General features: G+C 37.9%; 1 protein-coding gene across 6 annotated transcripts in view; it reads right to left on the bottom strand.

Moving 5' to 3' along the window:
* TENM1 (teneurin transmembrane protein 1) overlaps window positions 1-27,827 on the bottom strand; it is a 511,156-nt gene that overhangs the window by 137,010 nt on the left and 346,319 nt on the right. For all 6 annotated transcript variants that reach the window (XM_027687147.1, XM_027687148.1, XM_027687146.1 and 3 more), the window contains 2 exons: window positions 18,313-18,553; window positions 5,662-5,900 (listed from right to left, as the gene is read on the bottom strand). In XM_027687147.1, the coding sequence (XP_027542948.1) occupies window positions 5,662-5,900; window positions 18,313-18,553 (480 nt within the window). The remainder of the gene's footprint in view (window positions 1-5,661; window positions 5,901-18,312; window positions 18,554-27,827) is intronic.

The following is a 27,827-nucleotide window of genomic DNA, read 5'->3' as shown; positions in this document are numbered from 1 at the left end:
ACTACCAGGCAAGTGGAGGTGAAACAGCTTGTTAGCTGACACGATTGCAAAATTCCTACTTCTGTTAGGAGGAGCTGTGGTGAGTCAGCAGGAGCATCAGTCCCTAACATCCCCTCAGCTGGCCTAACTGAACCTCTCCTCTGACAGCTGAGTGCAATATTCTCCCTGCTGGTAGCAACCGCGCTTCTTTACCCGGCATTCTTGAACTTCCAACTTGATTTCTCTCTTTCCTTGGTTCTTCTATCCTACTGCAAAGCTCATCTGAAAAGATACTCTTTCTTGGCTTTCCTTGAACCTCCAGTATAATGCTTCTGTCAACCTTTTACATTATTACTTTGCTCTGTGCAATTTTTTTGCATGTTGCCCTGAGCAGAGTTGCACGTTGCTTTCACTGAGGTGATCTGAAGGCAGGAAAATGTATCTGAAGGCAGAATTTGACCCTCCTTACATAATGTTTGGAGATAGGTCTTATAGGACGGATGCTACCATAGCTATATTTCACTAATATTTTATTAGATAGCCCCGTTTAATTCAAAGTTTCTGATAAAATTGTAACACAAAAGTAGAATTTTTTTTTTTTATTTTTAAGATGCACTACGGATGTTATAGCAAATGCTAAATGTGGAGCAGTCTGTAGTCAGTGGATCTGAAAAGACTGGAGGATGTCACAGGAATATGGTGAACCTAAATTTCTTCCTCCTTACCCTGGCCATGCTGCACAGTGGAGCTGCACAGGGTAACTTTAAATGATCTCTCTCTCTCCAATACAGAAGATCCTACACGTAGTACAGAGCTTTCCTTGGTAATTTATTATGCTTCTTAGATAAAAAATAATTATTAGGTATAAAACAGATCTCTTGCAGAAAAAGATATATTAAAGGCCTACATCATCTACCATTTCCATAAATTTCCTTCATGGAACAAAGAGATAAAAAGCCAGTGTTACTTTATGCTGCCTAAGGGATTTTCTCTATCCAGAGGCAGGTTTCTGGTTGCTTCATGTTACTGCTGTAAGTGAAACCAGTCGGGCCATGCTCAGAACCAAAGCCTGGGTCTTCACCTCTGAAGTAAATAGCCAGATTTCTTATTTTATTCAACATTGAAACAAAACAAACTGACACTTCCAGATTGTCTACCTCAGTCCCCACAATTCCACGGCACACTAAAGTAAATATTCACAAAGATACAAGCAATTTTTTCAGCACTCGCTTTGTAAACTGGATTAACCCACCATCTGCTACGAAGCCAATGATCTAATTTAATTTATTCTTATCTACCTTCTGTGTAAGCACAGCTTGTCAACTCCGGTGCTACATGTTTGGCAGAATATGAATAAGAGCCTTGGCTCCGGTGCAAAAGAGACACTCGGTAGTGAGGAGACGTCAAAAAAGTCCTGTGCAATAAGCACTTACAACCTGCGAGATGAACTTCAGAGGACAAAAATCCTGCAAATGTGAAGTCCCTCCAAATTGCTGACCTCCACTCAAGGCTTCTGTTTAGCTTTCTCTGCTGTTTCCAGTTATTTTACAGAATCTCAGTAGATCATCTCCCTGAAGCCCAGACTTTAGAAGAGCTGTAATAGACTGTATACCAGCAGCTGACTACTCTTTCTGCACCTGCTCTGACTAAGTGCCAGAAAATTATTTGTTTCTGTAACTGCTAGCAGGTTCTGCTTATAAAACTGGATTTTACTGTGGCATGAAGCCACAGATGCATCGGTGCCTCAGTTCCAGTAAAGGTGAAGCAATGTGAAAATATCTGCACACAAATAAGAGTCAAAGTTCTGATCCTGACCTACAGAAGGGGTGATCTTCTGTAAGCTCATTTTATAAAGAAAATACCACTTCATTCTGCTCTAAACAAATCTGAAAATTTGAGACTGTTAATATGTGATTCAGTCTTAAGAGTACTTTCTTTAAATCCATATTAAAGTGCTAAGTTATTTTGGACCAATTAAGGCATGATGAAATTAGAATTTTTCCATATATTTCCATGTATTTGGTATAGCCATCTTAACCCTCAGCATTCTCCTCTTCCTCAAGCATTCTTCTCTTTATAGTTAACATATTTTTATACCTGAAAATACAAATATACTCCCCCTCTCCTGCAATCCTCCTAAAGGGATGATGGTTTCATTTCTCATTACTGACTTGTATTTTAGACTTAGGAACAAACCAAACCTAATCTTAGACAACAGCAGATGTTGTCAGACTTTCTCCTCTGAGTACTTAGAGATTTGTGACAATATCAAATTTCTCAGTAAGACTCAGGATCTGAGAGAGCAGACACCACGATTCCCAGCTGTGAGACCCTGATGAACCTGTCCCAGGGAGAGTTCTCCCACTAAGGAGTTCAATGACATTTCAGGGTTGTGCCTCTCCATCACAGCTTTTACATAACCCTGAAATTTAGCATTGTTTACTATACCATTCTATTCTCCAGTGTAAATCAGCATATTTTCCCCTTGAGCCTTCCCTGCATAATTTCTATTTTTGTTACTATTTTATATTGTTTAAAGCTATGCAACCAATGTCATAAACCTATGCACTGAGATGCATCTGTCCTTAAAATCTGGCCTGGCCCTTCCCAATGTTGAAACCATCACTCCTCTACCTCGTACACGGAGTAAGAAATGGCAGGTCACAGTGGCAGGCAGCAAAGAGGCTTTAATTTCCTTACCCTCCATGTGAATATAATTTAAGACCCAACACCCATCTCCAGTGCATACTCATAAATAGTGATAATATCATGAAGGATAGGGACAACTTCATATTCATACTTGAGAATACATTTGTATATAAAATAGCCATTTCACAGTCAGGGATGGTTAAATCCAGGAACATGAGATGCAATTTTCAGAGGCACTGAACATTTGCATCACCTGCTGAAATCAATAGGAGCAGTAGGAGTTCAGCACCTTTGATCAATAGGACCAGTGATTTGCAAGTCCAAATCAGCTGCTGATAAAATGGTAAAGTATCATGGAAGAAAAATCCAACTTGCTAATGGGCTAAAAATAACTGACTAGATGAGCAGCCACATCACCCATTTTATTGGGCTTAAAGAAAATGAGGTGGTGCTGAAAAAACCAAAAAAATGTTACATTTCTTATTCTACTTCTTGGATTTGCCTAATTTACTCTTAAAATTTTTGGTCAAATTTCTTCTTTAATTGCTTAAGTTTTTATTGCAATTAGTTCAAAAAAAGAGAATATTTTCAATAACATTACACAATTACAGGGTATTTTATACCCTATATAGCAACACAGACCAATATTCGGTTGGCCTGAAATTGCAGCTCGTAAGTTAATGCAGGCTGTGCCAAAATATATGATGAAAACAATTTTGCCTTTACAAAGTCCCCCTTATTCTTCCAGTAACAACTGTTAAGCTGATCCCAGGTTAAGTTTGGTCCTGAAATTAAAATGAGTTCTGTTTTACTGTTTGGGCCCAAGTCTGTAGCGATTGCTCAGAGACAACTTTCTTTGACTTGAAGAAAACCTGCCTGGAGACAGGACTGTGGGACCTGAATCATGGTGAGCAAAGAGAAAATATCTGGGGGAGTGAATTTTAACTTCAGAGTGTTACATACAGTCTGATTTTCTATATTCAACTACTCTTATTTAAAACATGCACATTTCAATTTTTGAAGTGAAAAATATGCAAGCCTACAGAGCAGTGAACTTTGAAAACAGTTTATATGCTATTATTCATACCTAACGAAAGGGAAAGAACTAAGGCACCTGAGTCATAAGAAGAGATCATAAACTTATTTAAATATTTAACCAAACAGAGATGGGCAGCAGGAATATTAACTTGGAATAAGCTAACTAATACTACCTGAATCTGCAGGAAAGCTTATGCAACTGAAAAATGTCTAGGGGCAAACAAGAGCAAATAATGGCATCTTGAAAGTTTTCTGAATGAGAATTCCTGGTTCAGAAATTTGTATTTTTCCACAGAAAACATAAGGAGAAAAAAATAATAATTTATAAAACGCAAAGACACCTCTATTTTACCTGCTTCTGTCTAACTAAAGAGAACATGTTACGCCCTTATGTACCAAGCTACGCCCAATACAGACACATCTAAAGGAGATTCACACAGAGCTTTTTAATTCATGGTGACAAGGAGTGCTTCCAGCCTTCTCAGGCCGATGACACGCACCAGTATATCCCTGGAAAGTTACAGAAATTTCAGTGGCAGACTGAAATCTAAAAAGGGATGAAACAGGCAGTGCTTCATCCAGATAAAGTCTAAATGGTGTGGGTGGGATATATGTGTAGCAAACAGATGAGGCTGCAAAAATTATACAGCCAGTCCTAACCGAGGGCATATGCTCACCAGCTGTTATGTAAATCTGCAATTAATGGAGCTTACGAGATCCTCAGGTGCTTTCAAATCATCATACACCAGAAATGATCAAATCTGCTTTCCCATATGCATTAGATGAGGATGTTAGAAAAAAATCCCTCCTGATGAGCATCTTGCTGACAGTAACCAAAACTTTGTCACTATGGGACAAAGAAAAAAAATCCAACCCAGTGGAAAACAAGAAATGATTGCAATTGTAATGAATTTCACCATACAGACATTTATTCACAGAATATAGAAAATCAGTGGCCACTTATTGGTTTGGAAGTATCTGTACTTGGATGTCTGTCAAGTTTTACCAAGTACTCTTTCAGGCAAACCTGGAGTTATTCCCATTCAAACTATAAGATTGTCAAGGATACTCTGGTTCCTGCCACCTCTCAACTGGCATCTAAACCAAACTGTCTCTGTGTGTGAGACAGAAAAAACTAATTAGATTTTCCTATGTTTACAGAAGCCACAGTCATATTCTAAGATTCTACACACAGAATGTTCTTTAATATTTTTAATTCAGATTGAAAAAACAATGTGATAATTACAGTTCAGGCAAAACGTCATGTAGTAAATCACGAAGACTTGTTCCCCTATGTACATTGTAACTACACTGACTTCAAGCCCACCTTCAATATATCTGTCTTCCAAAAACAAACCCCAGGAAGCCGTTTTGAGCTACTCGAATAAATCCTGTCAATATATTTTGCTAACAAAATTACAGTTAGGTACTATGTAACATTTTTTTTAAACATGAATTCAATAAAGTGATAACAAAATGTATCTTTGAACACATGGTGTAAAATCCTATGTATTTTTAGAGCTAGTTGTCATTCTAGCCAATGATATAACAATTGAGAGGAAAAATGATAAAGATTTAAATGGTGAAGAGACCGAAGAATTGAACTAAAGGTAGCAAGGCTAAATACCATCAAACATTACCAGACAATTCTTTAAGAGCAACAATGTTGTAAGGCTTAATAGAAAATCAAATGTTTAATTTAAGAAAATATAACAGCAATTAAAATCAGTAGGAGTCCTCTGCTAGTATAAACATGTAATCTTGAATAATACTTTTTTCTCTGTTAGGCAGCATCAAGGTCAACAGAGTAGAAAGTCAATGAGAATTCCATGTTGTGTTCAACCTTTGGCCAACGTGGTGTTTTGTCAGCCAGAATTTACAAAGCACCAATGGCAAATTAATAGTAAAGCATGATTTGTGTAAGTATAAAGAAGGCAAGACAACAGAACAGAGAAGATAAAGGATAATTCAGCAGAGGGAGGAAGCAGGGCTTACCGATAACATAGGCCAGCAACAGCGCCAGGGTCACCGTGATGGCAGTGGCACTCAGAGCTGTGCACTTCCAGTTGCAACACCTGTAAGGTTTGTTAAAAGTGAAGGCAGGCCTGGAAAAGGTGCTTCTAGGAAGAGGCCTAGGAGGTGGGGAGTAAACAGTGTTGGATGTTAAGGGATAGTTCTGACTGGCTGCGCTGAAGATGGCTGAAGACCCAGATCCATGTTTAAACAGGAAATGCCTACAAAAAGAAGACAAAGAACAATGTTGTTAAAACCACTTTGTGATGTAAAAAGCAAAAGGAACTATATAAGCACTGTGTGGTTCTACTGCCCCATGTAAGCACAGTGTGGTAAATACTGCACATATCCACAGAAAATATCAAAGACAGGGAAATGTATTTCAATACCCTCTGTACTGGAAGTTTTTCAACTACACCACAAGATTTTTTAGTGAATTCGTATAATATAAATGAATTCTAAACTATCCTCCCAGTGTTTCAGAGTATTGCTAAGGAAAGGTTGTTTCTCAGCAGAGTACCTGGGATCCTCCAAAGACGAGCAGCCCCTGTGTGCCTTGTACACAAGTGTGCCAGAGACAAGGGAACTGTTGCCAGCAGTACCCACTCCATCCAGAAACACATAACTGAGTTCACCTCACCAGGAGTACCCACAATATGCTGAAGCCACTTACTACTCTGACCATTTATTTTTTACCATGGAATATAGGAAATAACAGCAAAAAAAAAAAAGGTGATTACTTAGTCACCTGATCTACAAGGATAATCCATTTTGAAGGACTGCAGTTACTGTATAGGCAAGTACAATTTCTTTACCGTTCTTAATTGAGCTATTTTGAGAGCAGTTTTTCTTCAAATGCTTTTGCCTACTGGGGTGATTCTCAAACACACTAGGAAAGAATTCATTTGGAGACCTATTTCAGCATACTTTTCAGGACTGATTGCCTTCAAGAAAAAATAGCAAAGACTTACATTAGCACAAAAAATAAGGTACAGAAATGTGCCTTGCAGAACAGGCTCTAGTGCAGAAATATAAAGTGGTTGCTTATAGGACAAAGGGTGGTTTTCAGGACTGTCAAGTGCTCTCCAAGAGAATTTGGGAAAGGTTATTTAATGTTAAATAATAGCTTATTGTGTTATGTACTCAAAATTGTGGCAAAAAGGACAAGTTCAGGGCTGACCATACCAACCACTTCTTCTTTTGGAAACACCAACTTTCTTTGGACCTTCTTTCCTTTGTTTTATCCAAGGGAGCAAACTTCTTCAGTTCACTCTTTTCTCACAGGTGCACATCTATATCTCATGCCACAGCCTGCACCCAAAGAAGTTTAGAACATCTCGGTGTTCCCCTGTCTCAAGCCATGAGAAAGCAAGGGAAATGGCATTGACACTACACAGCATGAAAGAACAAGGCCCACCTCAGCCACAGGGCTGCCACTGGAGGATTGTTTCAGCCTGAGTCTCCGCAGACTTTCTGCTGAGTACCCCAACTCAGAGAGGCATTTCCCAGAGACCAGCACTCAACTCTCTCGAGGTTGCCAGCTCTTGTTCTGGGACCCAGACTGATGTGAAGCAACCACCAACCTGCAGTTCAGACAAGCCCTACCATATCACCTGTGCTGGGGGTACAGGTTGCCCTCAGTTGTTTCTGCCAAAACTGAAGAAGGACCTTGTGTTTAGAATCTTACGACACTGTGATTCCTGCAAGCCAAAAATCACAGGCACTTTTCAGCTGAAATTAACTGGCCAATGCTGACATGATCCAGAATCTTCCCAATGGCAAAAGTACCTTTACACCCTTCAGCAAAGCACAAGAAAAGTTTTTGAATGCATATGTGGATCAATCAATCCGTGCTGGCAGAATTTCTTTGATGGATACACAGCAGGATGTATGCAGGATCAAACACTCAAGAGTATGAAACATGGTTATACTGTGACATTTGACTTTAAGAATATTGTAAATACATGTTCCTGAAAAGGTAATTGCTAAAATCACGTAATGAGTATGATATTATGTATTTCCATTATAAGATTTTAAAAGAAAGGTTACAATTTTCAAAATGCCAGATTATAGAAAATAAAAAGGTATTACAGAGCAGTTTTGTCTTCTAAAGGGCCCTTTATTCAGATAGTTACATAAAAAAGAAGGTAAATGAGAATACAGGTTAGCTTGCATCACTGTTTACAGTGTCTATGAATCAGGAATCTTATGATTAAACCATGAGAATGACATTTGAGTACTAGTTACTCCTCATCATAATAATTACCCAAGTGAACCACACTCGGACAAAACAGGACAATTAACCCTGACTGAGTGCAGATTCTGGCATTATATCATACAACACAGCCTAGTTTTCCTTCCCACTGACTTTCACAGCTGTAGATATATACATTATAGAGATGGCAATGCTCTGAACATTGTAATGTTACCCGTGACTCATTAAGTTCAAAAATTCTAAACTCAAATATAGCAAAATAATACATTTAAATGAAGTAATAGAACTGCCTACAGGACTTTATAAACCTGCTTCCTTCCTACCAGGCCATGAGATCACAGCTGGTTATTTTGGATTCAATGCTTCATTGTCACACATGGAGGCTTTTGCAAGTATGGGAAGCTTTACTTCTCAGTCAGCAGCTAAGATACAGTCACTCAGACTTCTGGTAGGAAAGAATGTCAAGGCAAAATTCCCATCGATATTCAAAGAAATAGAAGCAGAATCACCATATAATGTTATAAGATATAAGCATATACATATAAGAAGTATGTATGCATATATACATATACATATATATATATACACAAATATTATAAATATAAAAAGTTAATTGTTCTTTACTTGCTTTATGTGTTCAAGACATAATGACAAAAACTACTTATTTGATAATTTCTCATTTAAATTTTTTGGAAACTGCAGCAAAAAGGTCTGATATTGGCAGTATAGATTGTCCTTTATAGTGCATAGCTCAAAGGTATCAGAGGTAAAGGGAAGGAAATGCTCAACTGAAAGTTGTTATTATTAAGGCCCTAACAGCCTCCAATCAATAGCCAGGAATAACTTCATTCTCTTGCACAGGGATTTATAAAAGGGACTTGATGATAAAATGCCAGTGTGCAGAGGGACTCCTTTATTATCAGAAGAGAGCACAGAAGCTGGATCCAGCTCACTCTGTTTTGGACAGATGACTCCATTCACACAGAGTAGAATTTAAATCGCTCTAATTTGTAATAAAACTGAAATTCTGAAGCAATGGTACACTGAAACTGAGCTACTAGTGAAATAATGTTGAGAACACGTTCAAAAACCCAGTTGTTTATGCCTTCCATTTTTCTGAGAGTATATTGAGTACCCAAAGACATTTCTATAGAATTTGAAAAACACTGGTGGCACAAAGACAAATTTCCAAAGCTAGACTGTGACTATGTTCTCATAAACTCAGACGACTCCTCATCTGTCTGAGCACACCACTGTTCCCAAAGGATGTCAGGACATGCTAAACTGTTGCTATCAATTCTATAAAAATCAGACACTCTCTCTAAAGAGCAAAATAATAAAACCTGCAGTTCAAAAGTTTAGATGTGACTGCAGCCTGGTGTGTGCTTTAATATTTGATCGTGGAGAAAAGCTGAGGCTTTTTTTTTTTTTGTAAACTGGGAACACAAGAAAAATCAGAGAATTTATAAGGTTAATTTATAACACCACTCCTTCCAAGTGGAGAAATTCTAAATGTTCACAAAAACATCAAAAACATCCATGAGGAAGATGATAATATTCTCTTAAAAAGAGAAATATAGGACCTAATCTGTAAGGCATTTATTTGTGAAATAAAAGTCACTTAATATTACACTGATAATTCCAATACATAAATAAATATTAAAGGCTCAGTAATAACTTCATTTATAGAAGAGGGAGTTGGAAAACACTTCCTCTTGGAGATAACCACCCCTCTTTGCCTGCCTACCCATCTGTTCATCGCTACAAATGTAAAGATTTTGAACTTTGCATCCTCTCAATTGAAGTTAAGTGGAAGAAAAAGATCCTACCAGACTCAAAAAAATTGCGGTGGGGTAGGATTAAAGCCCTGAACACCACCATCCCCCGCTCCCTGAATGCAATAAAACCAGCAAAAGGCCCAGTGAGCTTCCTTTGCCAAACTCAGCTCTTTGCCCTCTCCAAGCCCCTCTTGCTGCCCACCCAGTGTCCAGCACAGCACACGCTGGGGAGTGAAGCACAACACACAGAGGTTCATCAGCAGCCAGGTCTCGACCCGCCCTGACGTGCTCAGTAAAGAGAAAAGCACTGAGGGAAGGGAGTTATTGGGGAGTTCAGGTGACACAAGGCATGAAATTAGACCTCTCAGTCCTGCTGATGGCAGAACCAATTCCATTCTGGAAAGAAGCACTTTCACAGGGCTCATCTGAGCGCTCGTTTAACCTCGAGAGGGACGGCAGATAACTCCAAGAGTGCAGTTCATACAAATGATGAATTCTCAGCTAAGAGAAGGTTAGAGAAGAGTTCTCTGAGCCTAACACTCTATCAGGATATTGCGTTATGTACTTTTGGCTTCTTATCTGGAATAGTAATTTAAGTCTTATAAAAGCTACTTGTGAAGCAACATCCCAACTGAATTCACGTGGCGGCAACATAATATTATTACAGAAACCAGATTAACCCCACACAGAATTCCGTAATTAAATTCTGAGAAAATATGTTTCTATCCCAGTACTGCAGAAACATCCCTCAACTTTGTCAAGGGCTTGGTATCACTTCTCTCAGCTCTATGCAATTACTCAGTGCCAAGCATTTGTAGACCTAGAAGTCCACCTTCATCTGTTCCCATGACATGCTTTCTTTACATTTCTATTAAAAATTACAGGTTTGTAAGAGGAAAAACGAAGAACAAAAGCAGATTTGAAAGGGAGTCGCCTGATGAGTTAGAAACTCAAATCTTGCTATACCTTGGCCAAAAAATCAGTCTGCATTTATCCTGCATAAACCAAGTAGGAAGACATTTATACTTGTGTGTGTTTCACATTTGAGAAATAGTTACTTTAAGCATTACTAATTGCTGCAAAGCTTTGTGATAGGAAAATTAAGAAGACTTCAGTCCAATCACTGAAAATTCTCAATTTCTTTTGAGCTAAATTTTATAACTGCATGTAATGCATATAACTGTATATCTGTACCAATGTTTAATTGAAATAATTCCTTTAGATGTCAACAGAAGTGCAAAGGGAATTTTTAAGAGGCACAGTAGCTGAAACGTAAGAAGGATTCTGATTTTTGGTATAACCAGAAACTATATGAAGACAGTAGTCAAAAGGGATTTGGAAATGATACATTTGCCCATCCACTTTGGCAAACATCAACAAGGAGCCCATTGGTACTTATTCTAAGTTACTTCATATTTCCTGTGACATTGGTAAGAAGCAGAAATTTGCTCTTTCAGGATTTTTTACCCATTCTATTCTGTATCTGAATGTGAGGGGGAAAAAAAGAGGAAACTTCTAAACTTAGATAATAATCAGAATAGGAACCTCTCTTTATAAATCTGGCATATGTCATGCAGCAAACTATACAGGATAAAAACAAGACAGATATTGTGAAGTAAGAATATAGTACAAGACACCTACTTGAGAACGAAGATACACACACTATACCCTCCTCTTGAAAACCAACCCAGGGAAGCTGTATCTGAATATAAGACTTGACATATCATTATAGATAGAATCTGACCTATAATTTTATCTGCTTTGTTTCACCTTTTTGTGTACAAGAACTGTAGGAACAAGAATTCTCATGGGTGAAAGACGAGGGAAATGGCTATGAAAACTATTTATTTAATTTATTTTATAATTCTATTTTTATATGCGTAATTGAAATAAATTTGAAACTCCCTGGAGATTTGCCTTTGGGAATAGAACTGCTTTGTTAAAATTTCCTCTTTGAGCTTGACTTGCTTTTTGAATCATTCATATAAAATTGCTTCCCTTTATTCACTCACATTTTCTTTATATAGCATTTGAAAACTCAGCCCTGTGACCCTGGATGTGAAAGGATGTAAAAGGAATCTGTATCCTTTACTTTTCACTTTAGTACAGAACAAGAAATGATGCAATGCTGACTCACTTGTCTGCTGTTGCTGTAAGGCAAACTAAGCCTGTTAACCAGGTGGCTAAACCTTCAAGTCCCTGGCAGAAATCTGGGACAATAATTATATAGATATAGGACAGTGCCAAAATCAATCAGGAACAGTTTCTAAAATGGACCAGTTGTCCAAAATACAACTACTTTTTGGTTTTATTGGCTATTTAATTTAAAAAAACCACAACAAAACATTACCACATGGAGGACATAAATTACTCTTGTATAGGTCTGTTCTGTTGCCTATATTCTGTGGTTAGAAGCATAACTTAAAACAAAGAAAGGAATGAGCAACTGAAGTAGTTTCCCCACAGTTCTCTCTGCCACGGATTTCCTCCTATGAATATTCATGCATATTCTAACTGGGTTTTATTACCAGCATTTGAGTCTACTTCCAAATACCTACACTCACATGCACATGCACATGGTCTAATCCAAGCTGTATAGCTACTGGGACAAATAACACAAATTTTACTTGACAAGAGGTGTATCACATTAACTATGTGAATACTAGTTAGTCTTCCAAAACAGTTTTCCTAGAAGTAGCTATCCTGGGAATAGATGCACATTTCCAGGCAAGAACATTACACACACATATCAGATTTCCTTTGAAATGAAAAGGTAGAATAATTTGCATATCTCTGACCCTTTCTCACTCTCTTTGTATTAAGCTGTAATTATATTTGTCTTTCAACATTTAGATTTAGTCTATTTTTGGGTATGTAAGTGGAAACACTGTGTTTCATGGAAAGCTAACAGGCTGCTTGCTCATTGGTGGTCGTAAAATAGGAACATACTTTTAGTTATAACTTTATAAACCATAACATTATTCAAAATAATGAGCAAAGAGTATCTGCAGTGTGATTGTTCAAGTTACTATAGTTAGCCTGCATAAAAAACCCTTACACAAATTCCAGGGAAGCCCACACCAGAGCTTCTCACAAAGAAAAAATACAATAGAGTATATGAACAATTTAAATCACCTTATTGTCCTTAGTGACTGGATCTCAAATTATTCAAAAGCAGGACCCTCAAGTACCATTGCTGCTGACATGAAAACTGTACTTCATTGCAGCTGACAAATGTTTGTATTTTTATTTTCATTAAAGACACCTTCATTCTCACATTATTAAATTCAAGGTCATATTTACGGCTTTTATTTTAAGTTCAGGGTCATATTTACAGTTTTCAATTTATCTTTTACAATTCAGAAGCCTGAAATATTTTTAGATATTTTCTGCTGTGCAGTGAAAACACACGGGACTCAGACTGAATTTAAAACCCTTTGCCATGTGTCTGTTTTTAATATGGTCAGCCTCTATACTGGTCAGATTTATTGTTTAATTAGGTAGAAAATGAGAAAATACAAGTGAAATGTTACAACAGCAAATACTGCCCGACATGATTTGAAGAAAAGATCATAAAGGAAGCCCTCCCCTGCATTTATTCTTGGAATAGCCCCAAATCTGGTCATTTAGCTCAGGAGTAGGTTCCATTGGCAAACAGGTTCCTAATGAATTGCAATGCTCAAACAGAAATTGTCTCCCTGCTTGGTGGCTTATGATCATCAACACCTGTCTGTCTTGGGAGCTGTTAAAGCCATTCTGTTTGCTATGGAAACATTGAACTGGGAAAAAAAGGTAGGCACAATAGTGCTTTTTGTATCTCTGCACTGGAGGAACGATTCACAAGACCCACAGGATGCTCAAATGCAGAGACCAAGGAGAAAGAACAAACCTTGCTAAGAGTTCACACCAAACCCTGTCAGTGTGTATCTAGATATGTATTTTTATTTAATTATTTTTGCTTCTAGAACTACTCCAGCTTACACAGAAAGGGACTGTGTACAGGTGCCCGTGATTTGAAAGGCTATCAATGTACTTTTTGAAGAGCACAAACAAGTATATGCTTGATTTAAAAAGAACAAAGGAAAACCCTAGTACAGAATAAATCTCTTGCTTTTTGTCAAGATCCCCCCACATATGTAAGAGAATTATAATCAAGATATTTTAAGAAAAAAATCCAGCTAGTCATAAATATGCACCTTAAATAACAGTATAATGGAGAAAGGAATGACTCCATCTATGTGATGATCTGAATATACTTCTTGCACTCCAAAACTCTCCAAGTTTTCAAGTGTTTAGAGACATAATCAAAGTTTAGGGCTCTGAAATATTGCTGAATAGTAACTGAAAATCATAACTGCCTTGAACCCCAAATACTTCTCTTATTATTCTAGTACTTCGAAGTTTTATATAAATTAATGATAATTGAATCCCAGGGTTATGGTCTGGTACCTCAGTGTCCCTTTAGAGGAGCTATTACCATGGTGATAAGATTGCTTAAATTAAGCTGTCTTTTTCCACAGGACTTGGCTCATTGCCAGTGCAGTGAAGGGAGATTTCAGTCCATTCAGCACAGCATTAACCTTACTGCCAACACTGCTAAATGGGTTAGAGGAACTAGGAAGAAATTTGATTTAAAAAAGGAAGGAACAAGCAAATATGTTAAACACTGAGCCACAAAACAGGACTAGTTTCAAACCCCACTTTGAAACAAAATCAAAATTAGCTAAGTTTTGAGATTTAGACAGAAAACTTAAAAATTCTAATGTTTTAGTGACCTAAAGGCAAAGCTTTCCTCAAAATAAGTGTGTCCAATGGTTTATCAGACTATAGGGGGGATGAGAGAAAATGTCAGGTAAGAATTCCTACTTAAATCTAGTTTTTACTTCTTATTTGGGAATTTGACTGAAGTGGGAAAATAAATAGCAAACAGCAGAAAAAAACCACAAAACCAAACAAAAAAGTAAGATATGGAAACAAATACTGAGTGAACTAGCAGGGCATGGAGCAAATGAAAAACACTACTTTGAATTGTCAGGATTTAATACCTACTCCATAAAAAGTAGTAAGCTATGTACAGATGAGGCTGTCAGAGATAATGACAATGTATTACACTGTAAATCACAAGATTTGAAACATTAGAGCAAAGTATCTGTGAAACCTGAAAAAACAATTATTTTAGTGGAATGGAAGGGAATAGGCAATAGGTTGCAAGTACTTTATTCTAGGGGACCAGAAAAAAATCAATTTATGTAAGAGCCCAATAACATTATCCTAAAAAAGAGAATCAATGTTTCCCGAGTTTTTATGTGTTGTGAGAGATCCTTGCAGTCTTTTTCTGGCAATACTTACAAATTATTTCTCAGTGTGACAATGAAATTACCTCATGTTCCTAAGTAATTTTAATAATGAATATGTTATTTTTCCCAAACAGGGTGTGCATGCACACAGGCAGAGCCTGCATTTGCATTACAGCACAGTCAGTCACCAGCTTGAGCTGTTACACCTCCTATAGCTACAGCTCTTCTCCAATTTCTTCATCAACAGCTGTTCGATGACACATCCTCTGAAGTTTTAAAGGTGTTCTTAATTCTTATTTTTGTTCAGGTTGCTTATAATCAGAATAATTGCCAGAGTTAAACAGCTGGCCTTGGCAATGACACACAGATAAACTCTAACCTTGGCTTTGACAAAAGCTTCTGTGAACTTGAGCAAGTCATTTCATCTTTCCAACTCAGTCTCGTCATTTAACAGTTGGGTTAGTAAACTAAGTCCTGACAAAACTGTTTTGCAGATTAGTGCATATAACACCTCTAGATGAAGCACAAAACAGAATTTCTGATTTGCCCTTCTCTGTAAAAATATAACCAATTTTACTCAAAAAAACCTTTCAGAACACATACCTCAGCACACATCTTCACTACCGCTGTTTGTAGTCTAATCTAGGGTTTCAAATTCTTATTAGGTAAGAATACATGTTTAATCAGAAAACTGCAAACTTTTTCAGAACTATAGAATTTTTTTTGACATAAATATGACACATCATCATTGTGAGCAGACTCATAAACTTGCTTAATTTTTGACTGTCCAGAGTGAACAGGTTTTACAGTCACATGATTAGTTCTAGGAAATATTTTCCTGTCTGAAAATTCTCTAATGCTCCACAGCAGTAGAGAAAACATCAAGCACATGTGCTGATTATGGATTAACAGGAGATACAGCTGGAAAAAAAGCTGAACATGTGCATTCTGATTTTTGCCTAGTTGTTACAGTAGGGAATACATTACTGTCTAAGTCTTCTTTTTGATGCAAATGTTCCAAACTAAAAAAAAAATAATTTGCTTAGACACATTAGGTATGTAGATATTAGGTAGATTTGGTACTATTAAAGATTTAGCACAGAAACATGGCTGCCATTAACATGTTTCCCCTTATTTTGTAGGATTATTTTTAATGGGCAGCTAAACATTAACGAAGAAGGAAAGCAAGAGAATCCAGATATTAGGCCAAAGTATCTGTTCAATTCTAGCTGAATCATTCACTGTAAAAGGAAGGAAAAACAAGCTGCAAGCCCTTCTTTTCTCTAAGGCTGTGTGTGTACTATAGACTTCTGGGAAGTGGTGATCACAAATGTTTTTTATTACAACGTTCCCCTGCTGTAGCACTTGTCTGCACATAAACTGCAGATACATCTTGGCAAACAGACTCACAGATTCTCCTTTTGGATTATATAGCCTTTCAGCCAGCTTCTTAGGAGGCTGCAGGGAGCAACCAGAAATCAGTTGAAACAACCACTGAAGGGCCGGAAAGCGGAAAATTCCCAGACTTAGTGAATGAATAATGTGCAGCCCAAAGGATGTTTTCCATTCTGAATTCCTAATCCAACGTACAGCCCTTTATATAATTATAGATCTACCTATATATCTCCGTATTTGTATCTGAGAAGCTTCAAATTTGCAAAAAATAATAAGAAACCAGAATAATTAAATTGAACTCAAAAGAGAAATGTATTGCGAAATATTTCCCCCCAGTGAGGTCTGATGAGAATCCAGTGAACAGGGATGCAGAGAGGCTAAACAAGATCTACCTGGCTGTTAATTGAAGAGAACCAAAAGGTGTTTCAAGGGTACAGAACACCTTCTTGCAGTAGAAGGTATAGACAGATATATAAGATTGTTACACAAGAAACGACAGAGATTCATCTTTATAAAGACTGTGTAAGCAGACTCTTTTAGCTCTAGAAGGAGTAGCTGAACTAAAATGTTGTTTATGTTCTCTTTTGGAGAAAAGTTTCCATCCTCCTTGATTCTTTTTGAGATTTGTCCTTAAGACAAATAAGGAAAGTTTTATTTCAGAATGAATTGGCGTATTCTTCAATCCCAATTTAATAGCAGAACTAAAACTTAACACTTCTGATGAGGAGCAGTTAAGTGTTTAAAGATGGATAATAAAATTAAGCTTTGTAATAAAATAAAAACAATCTTCTTATAAGAGAACAAAATTTATGTTTCAGTAATTAATTCTGATAACTCGAACTTGGACATATGTGTTTAAAAAGAAAACATTTCCATGCATAATACCTTTTATTTTCTGCATCAAATTAGGTGGATGTTAGACATTCTCCTGTTTCAGCAAACAAAACTTTCACAGAGTCATGCACTTTACATGCTTTAAAATGCCAAAATCTAAAGGAAATCCTAGTTAAAATCTCCTGGTGTTTTGCTCACAATGAAGAGGACTGAAGAAAATCAAGGTTTTGTTTTAAAAATCATGTCAGCAAACACACTGTAGTTGAAAGCCATCAAATTAACTAGTACTTATCAGGAAGAAACAAACTAAAAAAAGCTTATTATGGCAAAAAAGTCAGAGGAGACTGTGCAGAACTTTGGGTAGTGAAATACAGGTTGCCTGAACACAGAATGTGTTTGTGATCAATTATATTTCAGAGTAGATTATTTGTGTAAATTGTGAATGATCCTGAAGTTGAACCTCCCTTTCCCAGCTCCCAAGGGTAAGGCTTGCCATGCTCAATACCTGCCTTGGGCCTGTATCATTTCTCTGTTACCAAATGATTATCAAATTACATTCTTTGTGTATAGATGCAATAAAGCATTTAAATACACATTGAGGAAAATATTATTTTAGTATTATTTCCTACCTAATCCACAGGAAAGCTACAGCCTGACTAAATCAACTCGAGGTCCCTTTCAACCCCAACCCCAACCATTGTGTGACTCCGTGAGACTCCAGAAGTGCCAGAGTGCACTGATTAAACCAAACCTCTATTTGCTGGTTACAAAATGGCCCTGGGAGAATGTGGGAGGGCAAGACAAATGCGCAAGCACAAATCCTGACCGCACACAACCACAAAATACTCATGTAACCTACACACCCTAAAGAAATCAACGTCTCCCAAAACTTTGCAAAACGTGCATTTATGAGTATTAACAATCCAGACGAACCAAGCAAATAAAGCCTCACATGGCTGCTCAAATCAAAACACACCAGCACGTCCTGAATGACAAACTTGTAATTGCCCATCACCATCTCATGGCACTGTCAGGCCACCTCCCCATTTTTTTTTTTTTCTTTTTTCCCCCCCCAGCATTTGAGATACTTTGTGCACCAAAGAATGGTCCGTACCTGGTTTCCAGCGGGATGTTGCTGTTCAGGACCCAGCTGTTATGGAGATGCACTGAGTCCTGTGTACTGGTGGGGGGAGTTGGGGCAGCAGGACTGGGCTGGCTGCGGGTGGTCATGGATCTCCTCTGGAGAGAATCGGCCGTGGGAGGCGGTTTCCTGGCGCAGGTGCAGGCGTGAGGTGGTGGAGGCGGTGGTGGGAGGGGTCTGAAGGTAAACTGGTTATGTGGGCTACCTGGCATATCTGCAACAACATGGGAAAAGCACAGAAACCCCACAGAGGGTTATTATTTAAGAAGAAAGATGAAGACAGTGTTTGAATGTTGTTTTTGCAGTTAGTGGTTCATTTATGTTCATCTTAGTTACAAAAAAAAAAATAAATAAAAGGAGACTGAAGTCTTAAACTGAAGGAGGACAGATTTAGATGAGATATTAGGAAGAAATTCTTTATGGTGAGGATGCCAATGCACTGGCACAAGTTGCCCAGGGAAGCTGTGGATTCTCCATTTGTTCAAGGCCAGGTTGGATGGGGTCTGAGCAACCTGGGCTAGTGGAAGGTGTCCCTGCCCATGGCAGAGGGGTTGGATCCAGATGATCTTGAAGGTACTTTCCAACCCAAACCATTCCATGATACCACGACATAATAATTATTGGGAATAAAGCATTGTGCTTTATCATGTTGTTAACCCTGTTTCCTCTAAAAAGAAAAAGGTATAACATTCACTTAATTTGTCATAGGATTTTGGGGGGAGTAAGGTGAAGAACAAATAAATCAAGCTGACACTGAACTGCAGCACAGACACAAGCTGATTTCATGAGGTATAGTTCTCATTTAAGAACATCTGTGAAAGAAATAGACACAGTATAAAAATTAGTTTTGCACCCTAACAAACATCTTTCATAAAACAAGGTTAACACATTTCTGTGAGTCTGTTATTGCATTTGTTAAATGGGAGCTGAGAAAAGGTCTCTGAAGCACTGATGATCCAGACAGCCAGAGAAAAGGTTCTAAGGCAGATGAGCTGGCAAGGAGCTCACAGTCACAGGGCCAGGCTGAGGAGACAAAGACAAATGTGGCAGGTACCCAAGGCCCTGTTACCTGTGCTGCCCTTGTCCTTTGGGACCCCAGGGGAAGGTTGTAGCTGCACTGTCCTGCCCTGTGCTAACGCTGCCACTCAGTGCTAAGGTGTCTTGAATCCTCATGCAAAGGACAATGCAGACACAAAGACAGCATAATTGTACGTTGAAGGGACAATAAAAGTTTGTTTTCTCTACTTCCCACAAGAGCCTCCAAAGCCTCTCATTACACCAAGATACACAGCTATGGAGAACTGAGGCAAGAAATTCCCTTGTAAAGGAACAATAACAAACACTTTGCAAAGAAGATGCTTATAAAAATTGCTGCTAGATTGAGTGAACTGTGAAGCTATTAACCTGAAACTTGTCCACCTACTTCACCTCAGTGTCTAAGGCAGCTTTATCCCATTTCTGTACTCACCCTCACTCTCTCTTTTACCTTAGCAGATGTCCAGTTAAATTTGCACAAATCCAGCTGGAGCAGAGCTCTGATGAACCTGCAAAAATTCCCTGCAAGGAACTGTTGTTGCCATCCATTTACAACACATGCTTTCTTTAAATTATGGCATGATGTGTCTTCAAGGTGAAAGATGAAAGTGTGTTCCCTCCTTTCTTGGAATGGCTTGTGGAGAAAAAGCACTTTTTTCTCTGTGACAGTCACAATTTACCCCAACTGGAGAAACAAGGTTGTTCAGTGCTCCACATAAGCTTTCCTATGCTGTGGTAAGCAAAGCTGTCATGGATTTGGCCTGGGCTTAATCCTTTTAATTTCATTGATCTTTTATCAAGGCAGCATTTTTACAGTTGCACTAAGGTTTATGCTGTAATATTAGTTTGCATGTACCAGAAAAGCATTTCTAAGCATATTAGAAAATTGGAGACCTCAGTAAATTAAATCACTGGAGTCAACAGTCCAGGGCTCCAAAATAATCTGCGAAGGCACTTTCATGTAATAATTAATCTCAGTAAATCCTGTATCCCGCTATTTTAGAACTGAAAGCAACCCAAATCTTGAACATAATATTTGATGTCCAGCATCCTCACGTATTTGATCAATGGCATTCCCTTACTTTAAGTATCAATCTTAAATCCACTCTACAGAAAATTTGCAGGTTTATCATACAACGTATAATTTGCACGACAAGACATTTTAATGGCTGAGCCACTGTCCTGCTAGAAAAATGCTGATCTTTGCCAGGACACGCAGTTGGACTCTACAAGGTACATCAAAAGCTGTGCAGTAAATGCTGAGCAGCCAAGGTAACTGCTTCTCCAGGTAAATGGGAAGAAAACCTGCATAATTCATATGACAACACATCTTTTAGTTCCTTTCTTCCTCCTTTATGTGTCCTGTCCCTATCCTGCCAATAGCACACAATTATCTGACAAAGAGTTTAGTTTTTTCCATGCAATAGACTAGTTCTGCTTTGTGAACCATAAAGTCTTTCTAGTTGGTAGGGTACCTTATACCTCCCAGTGTAATTTATCACAATACATCAACACATCAGATTTCCTGGGGGATTCCTTTTTAATTATCACACTTGTCACCCTTTTGCCCAGCTACTGGCATCACAAAAAACCTCACATCGGATCCTGAGTATTTTGGTGATTTAAAAAAAGTCTTCTGCATCAGACCCTCATTTCAGTGAAGCACTGCAAACTCATTATGCTGAGAGTCAGCCTGAGTTTCCAATTAGTTTTTACAGACTTTCTACTTTGGCAAAGTTGTTTTTATTTTGTTTGAAACTAAGTCTATATCTCATTAACTTTATATCACAAAAAATGTTGCTTGGGAGATAAAGCAGCATTAAATCTAAATGTTCACACTTACAATTCTTCAGGACTCTAAATAAATAGCAGAGTCTGTAAAATAACTTACTGCAAAATCATTTAAACTCCTAAAAAGGAATATTATGCCAAATAATTTGTATAAAGTCAACAAGCTTCCAAAATGTACGAGATTGATTACAGGAATTGACTTAGCTCCTGATTTTATTTTTAATGGTTGCTAATAATGCTCAGATTTTATAATTCTTTTATATCAAAAAGTTTATGTATGATATTCAAATACAGCATTGTTTTCAATGTGTTCATTGACATGATAGAAATTTCCATTTATCTAAAAACGTAGCTATAAAACGTGATTTCAGCTTAAACCTTACATTTACAATAATTTGCTTCAAATCAGATTTCCACCTGAGGAGCAACCAAGCCAGCAGTGTTGCTCTTGGCCCTCATCATTGGCCTTCTCATCTGCACTTGCACTAAGGCCATTTTTTTACAGACAAAAGAGGCTGTTTAAAAAATTTCTGAGTTCTTTCCCCTAAGAATTCATTATTTTTAAATAGTTCTCTCTTTTCAGGAGAGCACATCTAGAACTGTGATGTTTCCTTATCAGATACGTGCAACATTCTGCTGATCTGTTGTATACTGGATGTTTGCTTTTAATCTAACTTGCACAATCCCCTTCCATTCCACAAACTCCATTCAAACGTCTTTCCACCTCTTTTTTTATTTGTAGGGCTTTTGATTCCATTCTTCAATAACAGTGTTAATTTGTTAAGCTCTTCTCTTTTGAGACACTTCCCCAACTCCACACACTCACACCAAAAGAGAAACAGTATTGATGCCAACTGTAAACAAGAGAATCTTTCCTTGTAATTCTGCTAGCTTGAAGGATTTCTACTTGCTTTCCTTCCTTTGAAGTTTGAAGGAAGGAGTTCTACTTCTCTCCTGAATGTCTCCTTCTTTGGTTCTGGCTTGTTCCTTTGGATGGCCCATGATCAACACTGAACACATGCTGCTCCACGGCAGCTGTGTAAGGGAGCTTAGTATTCCACAGCCATGGAGCACAGACCTCAACAGTTCCTCTTCAGCTGCTGACTTCTGCCACTACTGCTTTTTGTTTCAGGAGATGCAGTAATTCAGATCCTGCTTTTTTAGTAGGCTTCTGCTTTTCAGAAAGTGGGAAGTTAACTCAGACAATCCCCTGACTCTGCCATGCTGGTTGAGCTCTGCCATTCTGTTCAAAAGGTATCGGATGCACAGACTGATGGACAGGAGCAGCATTAACATAAACTCACCTTCCTTAAGAGTCAGGCTAAAATGCTATTGCAATCATAAACAAGTAGCCAAATTGCTTTACAGACTGACAAAAATGAAATAAACAGCTTAATCAACTAGTTAGCACATGATTAAAAATTAGTTTTGAAAATTAGCCAAGCCTTGGCACAACTATTTTCCTAACAGTTTTGAAATATACTTTACTATAGTTTTTGGATCCATAAAAAGGAAGGGGTAATTGAACTGTTTTATCATTTACTGACAAGACTACAATAGCCTGTATTGTTATTAAATGAAGTATATCAGAGAGCATATACTAAAACTCAATGAACCATAAAAGGTTTGCATCTAACCTGTAGTGCTTTTGAGATATTTTAACTTTTTCAGTTCCTGAATTCATTATTTCCTGGTATGTTTGGATTTTTAATTTTTTTTTTTTTTTTTTACTGGATGTGTCTCAGTTGAGTATGAATTAGCTGGCAATCCATTATTTAATGAATGAAATTGCAACATATGTTCAGAGAGTTTATTTAAAGGTTCTATGGGGATACTACTGCTCAGTTAAAAATCAGTCTGTGATTGTTTTTCAAGCAGTCTTTGAATTACAGAATGGTTTGGGTTGGAAGGGACCTTGAAGAAGTCTTGTTCCAAACCCCCTCCTGTGAGCAGGGACACCTTCCACTACACTAGGTTGCTCAAAGCCCCATCCAAACTGGTTTTGGAAACTTCCAGGGGTGGGGCAGCTGCAGCTTCTCTGGGCAACCTGTGCCAGGGTCTCACCACCCTCATAGGGAAGAATTTCTTCCTAATATCTAATCTGTCAGTTTAAATCTGTACCCCCTTGACTTATCACTCCATGTCCTTGTCAAAAGTCCCTCTTGAGCCCTCTTATAACCCCTTTAGGTAGTGGAAGGTGCTCTAAGGTCTTGCTGGAGCCTTCTCTTCTCCAGGCTCAACAACCACAACTCTCTCAGCTTGTATTCATAGGAGATGTGAAGGAGCATCATTGGCACGTGGAAAAGAAGTGGAAAAGATTCAGTGCAGGGAAGACAGAGAATCTGAATGCTTAAGACTAGAGCAAATTAGCACAGAATAAAAACCAGAATCACAGCATCAATGATCGAACATCACCAATGTCAACCAAACCACGGCACCAAGTGCCACGTCCAGTCTTTTCTTAAGCCTCCAGGGGTGGTGACTCCACCACCTCCTTTTGAAACAGCTCAACATTTAGTAGGCCCAGCTTTGAGAACTTTGTCATATCACTAGGATATGAAAGTATCTTACCAGTATCCTTAATAGCAATTTATCTTTAGATTATTGCTCTGCTGTATATGACTTCTTTTCTCATCCTTACTTCACAATAAATCTCCCAGAATACGAAATACCAAACATCTTCAAAAAATTCTACAGATCTCATGGTTTTATGCAAAATAAAGTTTATATTGTAATGAAAACTTATAAACTAAATAGACTCAAAGTTTACACATGAGATAAATGAGATGTAGAGATTTCCAGAGACCAGTACTACTTCCCACCAGTGTACTGACTCATGTCCACAGTGCTTTGAGCTTTCCCCTGCAGCAGATTTTCCTTGCTGAGTAGGTTGGGATGCTCCAGAACAGACTGAGGAAGGGAGGGACACCCAGGGATCATCAGTGGGCTCTGGGCTTTACAAGTGTGCCCTCAAAAAGCCATATATAGAATTTCATACCATACTGCCACTCAAAGAGCAGAAGGAGTCCTGTATATCATTTTTTTAGGCCGTGCTAGAAACACAGCACTTCATTTCCAAAGAAAGATTAACAGAGGTCTTATGCCATGTACTTTGAATGGTGTCAATGAGCAAACAATACAGCTGGATTTACATTATAATAATGTAATGATGTCAAAGAAATGATGTATAATACTTAAACACGCAGTCCAATGTATTCATATGGATTCCATTAAATGTTTCCTTTATGTTCTCAGTATCACATATGTTCAATTCCCTTGAATCTCTTACAATTACGCACATACACGATAACAGCTTCTAACTCACAATCTGTGGATCATTTCAACAAAAAGAGATTTGGTAAAATAAGAATTCTAACAATTTCCTGCTGCTTACAGAAACTTATTTCTCCTTCACCATTTCCAAGTTTAGTCATATTTAAAAATGAAATATGATGCAATGCAGCTCTTTAAAACACATTCACATTGAATGTGGTATGGTCTTACTGTGTAAGGAAAAAATCTATTCTGCATAGAAGCTACATGGAGAGTAATGACTGCTTATGATGGCAACACTTCCTTTTCTGTTTTTACATTAAAAGTTAAAAACTTGTCCTGTAAGACCCAAGTAACTATATTTTGTAAACACTCATATTGGATCTCACTCCAGGAAACTTTATAAAAACATAATTACCCAGTTTTGAACATCAGAGTAAAAAGGAATGATGGGAGCATCACCAACAGGTCTCTCTTTAAAACACTGTTGCTTTTATGGAAGTGAATGCTTTGCTTCTTTAATTTTGCCTAATACAATCTCTTGTCATATAGTGGTAAACTCAGTTAAAATTCCCTCTGGAGTCCATATTTATTTAGGTAGACTTAGATGAGCCTGGGATTTTCCCATTATTTTAATTTATGTTTTGGTCCATTTCTAACACCAAATGCTGTACTACTTATCTACTAGAAAATCTTCACAAATCAAATAGTATAAGTGGACATTATTACTTGCATATGATGTCGATATTAAGTATTAATCCCTTAAAACCCTTAGCAACAGTGAGCAAAAGGAATTTGCATTATCAGGACTCCTGTATTTGCCATTAATTTGCCATTCTTGTTGCATATCAGGATGGTAACACTACTGGGCACCATTTCTGGTAAAACTTCAATTAGTGGCATGATAAAAGTGAAAAAAATACTAGAGATCTCAGTGTTTTGGAAAATAAATTCAAAGTGTCTCAAAAGGGTCTCTGTAAACAACTATTTCTGGACTCAGCTGTAGAAAGATGAGAATTTTTCAGGCAAAAGAATGGAGGTTAGAACTAATCAGAGGAGGAAAGGCAGATCCCTAGGGAACTGTCACATGGCCACCTTTTCCAACTTTGTGGATGGGATGCATTTAATAATATTCTAAAAAATTCTGGCATAATAATATTTCAAAAAATTCTGGCATCTGTTGTCTTTCTACTGTATGCTTAACTTGTCAGTTTTACTTGGTACAATTCTTGAAATAAGATTGATATACTCTTTTTTTGAAGTGTGTGTGGGGGAGTGTTTTTGCTTTTTCTGATGATAGAAATGTTAATATACTCAAACCCAAAGAAGGGCTTGTGGGCCCAAAGCTAACTCTTTTTTTCTGCAGCTGTATTGGCTGGTGCAATGAAAGACATTACCTTTCCTGACAAACTTTGCCTCACTTTAGAGGCACTTATATCTGTAGAACATTGCAGCTAAAACAGCACTACTCCACCTTAATTAACTCCATCACTCAGCGTTTTAACTTGGGAGCCTGATTGCTGAAGTAGAATAATTTTGGTCATAAACACTGCACTGTCTCTCTCTGTGCTGTAGTTTGTAACCAGAAACGAGTTTCAGGTTATAACGCTCTGTACTGTGGATGAGATGCAAGGTTTAAATGTTATCGTGCAGAAGCACCTGACAATATAAACACGCTGATGTGTGTTCATATAAAATAAACACTGCCAGAGGGGAGTGAAGAGCCAGAGCTCCTGAGGTGCTCTTATTCTACTGAACTGCCTGAATCATACCTTTGTTCTATGGTACTTCTCATATAGCTGTTAAATACTAATGCGCTCTATATGTAATATTTATGTGAAAAACATTCCATTTATGTGAAATGCTCACATTTATGCCAATTAATATGAAAAATTCGCAATGAAATCCTGCTCAGTCCCTTCCCTCTCCCTCGTTGCAGATGGTACATCTGTCAGATTCTCTCTAATACCCACCCAGTTGAGACAGGACCCTCTGAAATCACTACAGTGCCAACACAAGACAGGCTTCTTGGTGGCTGAATCACACAGGTCAAGGACAAAACGTGAAGGCAGAAGAAAAGCAACACTCCAGTTCTGATGGAGACTGAGGGAACAGCCTAAACAACCAGCTGAGGCTTCCAGTGGTTTGTTTAGCAGATCAAGCAGCTGCTGGTACAATTAACATCACACGGCATCAAAGGACAGAGTGAAGACTGACAGCTCCCAGCCAGCTTAGAGGTGATATTTTCAGGAGAATGTGTAATTCCTGCCATTACTTAAAAGTGGTGGGTTCAGTCAATATCATGAGTTGTAACTTCTATCAGTGGGAACTCACAGGGGACAGTACAATCACTATTCTAAAACTCTGAACAAAGCGGGAGAGATTACAGCTTACAGAGTAAGCCTATCATCTACGTTTGCAAAAGCCAGGCACTTACAAGTAGCCTGGCAGCAAATTTTGATGACCTTAGGGGTGAACAGATTTTGATTAAAGAGCAGTTTATGATTGGTAAAATAGGTTGCAAGCAGTCATGGCTGTAAAAATTAATGTTTCCGCAGTTATTGATGGTTTTCGGCAGTGATAAATATTCAAGTTTTGGCCCTTGTGTTATTAAATTCATTAGCTGTGAGGGCTTTCTGAAAGGGATCTATGGGTAATGGAATTAGCAACTATAAATCATACTGAAATACACTGTGTATTTAGCCCAGTAGCTCAGTGGAAATATCATGAATATTAAACCACTTTGTCACCACCCTGCCTGCCTCTTACCTGCTTCATCTGTGTTTCTGTTATTTTGCAATATTTTCTGGAAAAAAAGACTGCTTGAGGCCATGCCCTGTTACAGACCCAAATAATATAAAGCCCTGCAGCATTTGAGTTCACTGCACTGTGAGGGTTGAGGTGAAAACTCTTCCCTTTTAGTGCTTGTCTTCTCTAGGATCGGGACAGTGACATGAGTCCCACTAGTTGCCTGAAGTACAGAATCCTGTTCAACTTAAAGCTCAGTCATGAGAGAGATCAGTTTGCCGATTCATATTTTTTATAAATATAACTATTCTGTGACTCTACAGAAATATATGATAAGCCCTAAATCACGGTTAAACCTGCCAGTTACATCAGGACCCAAACTCAAGCCCTGACGAGCCCTGAAATTACTGGGGGCAAGATCCCAAGCACATCTTCTATCTATTTTGACTCAGACGAAGCCAGTGCTTTGTTGGCAGCACTGCAAACTTATTCTAAGTTTACTTCACCGTGGAAGTACCTGAACTTTCTCAGTTCAAGGATGAATCATACTCTAGTTTCTCCCACCTGGATATATAAAAGCTTTGCTCAGGACACCTAACTCTCTGCACTCTGGATTATCCTGTCAAAACCAGACATCCAGA

The sequence above is a fragment of the Neopelma chrysocephalum genome, unplaced genomic scaffold (assembly GCF_003984885.1).
Source record: "Neopelma chrysocephalum unplaced genomic scaffold, ASM398488v2 Primary Assembly neopelma1_73b, whole genome shotgun sequence".
Classification (NCBI taxonomy): Eukaryota; Metazoa; Chordata; class Aves; order Passeriformes; family Pipridae; genus Neopelma; species Neopelma chrysocephalum.
This window is presented reverse-complemented; position numbering and strand designations above follow the sequence as displayed.